The sequence below is a fragment of the Mandrillus leucophaeus genome, unplaced genomic scaffold (genome assembly GCF_000951045.1).
Source record: "Mandrillus leucophaeus isolate KB7577 unplaced genomic scaffold, Mleu.le_1.0 Scaffold1339, whole genome shotgun sequence".
Lineage (NCBI taxonomy): Eukaryota > Metazoa > Chordata > Mammalia > Primates > Cercopithecidae > Mandrillus > Mandrillus leucophaeus.
In genome coordinates, this window is record NW_012101298.1 from 141,149 (window position 1) to 144,693 (window position 3,545).

The 3,545-nt window shown below is 46.5% G+C and overlaps 1 protein-coding gene across 1 annotated transcript in view; it reads right to left on the minus strand.

Moving 5' to 3' along the window:
• Nucleotides 1-428: 428 nt before the first annotated feature.
• The window catches only part of LOC105534358 (arf-GAP with GTPase, ANK repeat and PH domain-containing protein 11-like), a 3,370-nt gene continuing 253 nt past the window's right edge, over nt 429-3,545 (minus strand). The window contains 5 exon segments of the mRNA XM_011973067.1: nt 429-863; nt 866-1,065; nt 1,068-1,181; nt 1,184-2,198; nt 2,321-2,405. Of these exon segments, the coding sequence (XP_011828457.1) occupies nt 651-863; nt 866-1,065; nt 1,068-1,181; nt 1,184-1,922 (1,266 nt within the window). The 5' untranslated portion in view covers nt 1,923-2,198; nt 2,321-2,405 and the 3' untranslated portion in view covers nt 429-650.

Genomic DNA, 3,545 nt, shown 5'->3' on the forward strand with positions numbered 1-3,545 from the left:
ATCAACATCCAACCATGCGCAGTGGCTCAAGCCTGTAATCCCAGCACTTTGGGAGGCTGAGGCGGGTGGATCACAAGGTCAGGAGATCAAGACCATCCTGGCTAACACAGTAAAACCCCATCTCTACTAAAAATACAAAAAACTAGCCAGGCATGGTGGTAGGTGCCTATAGTCCTAGCTACTTGGGAGGCTGAGGCAGGAGAATGGCGTGAAACCAAGAGGCAGACCTTGCAGTGAGCCGAGATCATGCCACTGTGCTCCAGCCTGGGTGACAGAGCGAGACACCATCTAAAAAAAAAAAAGAGAGAGAGGTGCCATTTGTACAAAAATCAATGCACAGTTATGAACTGTTTTTCAAATATATTTTGACACATCTTATCTAAATACAAAATACAGAAGCCTGTGTTACTCAGGCATGTGGCCCGGGAGGGCCTGAGACTAACACACACACTAAGCAAAAGAACATAAAATTTATCTTACAGTCGGAAAAACCAACATTTTGTGTATTTACTTATTTTACAAAATGTACTCAAAATGCTATTATTAGCTGAATTTGTGATTTCTTTTTGAATTTCTGAGTTATTCTTATTTATTTTTCCCATTTTGTTTTTGCACCAAAGAGACTGCAGTCCAATAAAATTAAACAGATACTACACGTGCTCGTCGGGGCAGCAGTACTGCAGCAGTAGGTTGATGCACTCCTGGCTGGAGGCCTGCCGGGCGTAGGCCAGCGCTGTGTTCCCGTGGGCATCTCCAGCCATGACATCCACCCCGTACCAGATCAGGAGGTGCACCAGGACCACATTCCCCTTGCGGCAGGCCAGATGGAGCGCCGTGCAGCTGTCTCCCTCCCCACAGGTCTCAAGTTCACCTCCCGGGAGCCATGTGCCAGCAGCAGGAGGGCTGGCCACAGGTCCTCATCAGCGGTGGCCTGCAGCAGGTGCTGGCCCAGGGACAGCTCCGTGGAGGGTAATGGAGCCAGGAAGAGCTTCTGTTCATATTTGGCACGGATCCACCATTCCTTCTCTTCCCTTGTGGAATCTACTGAGGGTTTCGTCTGCCCCGGCTGCTCTCTTCCCAGATGCTGTTGGCTAGCTCATTGCCAATAGATGACAAAACCTGCATGAGCTCGACTGGCCAGTCATCCAAGTCCAGAGATCGGACTCGGGAAAGGTGGGTGCAAGATTACGGTGGATCCCTGAGCATTCAATACACATGAGGACTCCCAAGTTCAAACTGGCCCAGTTAGGATTCTGGGTCTCGCAGTCCACACAGTGGGAGTTCCCACACATGTTTCGGATGGACTGCAGGGCCATGGCCTCGCTCTGGCTCATCAGCCGGAACTTGCTTTTGCTGCTCTCGCATGACTGCAGGCTGGCCAGGATCTGGCTCTCGATGGCTTGGACCCAGGCATCCCGCTCCTCATACGTTGTGGCTTCAAAGTGCCACGTTTGGCCAGTGAGGGACACAATGATAAAGTTTTCTTCTTGTTCTTCAGAAGTGCTGGACAGGCCATCGTCTTTCAAGCTGTTGGTGCTTTTCTTCCTTCGGTGTTTCTTTTTGTTGGCATGAGGAGAGTGGGGCAGATTGAGCTTGGGTCTGGTGGTGCTGGAGATATTGGAGCTGGAGCATATGGAGTCACCCAGCCCGGTGTCTGAATTGGCTGAGATAGGTAGACTGTTCATGTCCTTGAATAGGCCATTGCTTTTAGAGCTGGAGATAGGCGTGCAGGCCAATGTGGCTAGGGGTGGCCTCTTTCCTGGGACTTTGATGGTAGATGTCCAAAGGTCAATCTCTTTTTTATGAATGTTCTTCAGGTAATCACCTAAGCTTGAATAATAGGTGAGCACGCCATTGTCACAGAGGGTGACATATTTCTTTTTCCATTTCTTCAGCCATTTCCCACTTAGCTTTAAGAGCATGCCCTGTTTAATGGGGATGTCTCTGCCGCTCCCGATGGTGTCAGCATGACTCTCCGGGGCTTTCTTCTTTTTGTCTGGGTCACTCCCTTTCTCAGATGTAAACAGCTTGGACCAGTGCTTGGACTGCTTGCGAACGGGCGTGGGTGTGTTGGCAGTGGGAGGAACATTGATCTGAAGGTCCTCCTGGCTGGTGCTGGGAGTCGATGGAATGGAGGAGGAATAGTTACTAAAACTCCCACCTCCATTTATCGTCTGGGTAATGTGTATGGTGGAAACCTGTGTGGAACAGAAGGAGGAATGGCTTCGAAAATTGGGTAGTGACTTGCAGGGTCCTATAGACAGCTCACAGTTACCTTTTAAAAAGATACATTTTCTGGGCCAGGCACAGTGGCTCACACCTGTAATCCCAGCACTTAGGGAGGCCAACGTGGGTGGATCACGAGGTCAGGAGTTCAAGACCATCCTGGCCAACATGGTGAAACCCTGTCTTTACTGAAAAGGAAGGAAGGAAGGAAGGAAGGAAGGAAGGAAGGAAGGAGGGAGGGAGGGAGGGAGGGAGGAAGGAAGGGCTGGGCACGGTGGCACATGCCTGTAATCCCAGCTACTCGAGAGGTTGAGGCAGGAGAATTGATTGAACAGGGATCTGGGAGACAGAGCCTGCAGTGAGCTGAGATCATGCGATTGCACTCCAGCCTGGGCTACAGAAAGAGACTCCGTCTCAAAAAAAAAAAAAAAAAAAAGATACATTTTCTGTTATTTGGGTAGTATATTTACTCATATTAGCTCACTAAACAGAGCTGCAGATCAGTCTTATTCCAGCACATTCTTTTTACAACACTTAAGATGACTAAATACGACATGAAATGGGGAAGATTTAAAAAAAGATGCCTTTGACTTCAGCATGAAACAGATACAAGTGTATGATGAAAATACAACCGCAATAAAAGTGTCACTTACCGTAAATGAGTATAACTGTTCATCAAATAGGCTCAAATATCTATCTGCATCTCTATAAAATAAGAATGTGCATTACTTCAAAAACGGTTAATATCTTAGTATAATATCTGTTTAGTAAAATACTGCCTCCTGTGTGCTTTGGTGTTTACTTCACCAAAGCAGTTTTTATGAATTCTCCTGGATCCTGACTTGCAGAGCGTTTCCTGATTTCTTCTTTCTTGGCACTTCATATCCTGTACTGTGAAGTCTTTTATACGATAACCAGTCAGAAATGCCTGTAAGTATTGACTCTCCCTAACAGGCAATGGCAATCAACCAAATATATTTTCACTCGTCTAACCATATCACACACTGAAACACAAGAATGTTTTACAAAGCAGTAGTGATGAACTTTAATAAATGTAAACGTGATTCAGATTTCCTAGCTTCCTTTCTCTTTAGTTCTCTGTAGTATACTCTCATGATGTATTTATGTATTTTCTGCTGTTTGAATTAAAAACTCATCTGCCTTTTTAAGAGGCCAGTCTTTGATGAACTTTAAACTTTGTAAAACTAATGCATTGTGCCTACGTGATAAACCAGTGGTTTTCCAAATGTGCTCTGTGGACCTCTCAGGATCCCCAAGACCCTTTCCAGAAGGGCTAAGAGGTCAACCCCGTTTTTTTT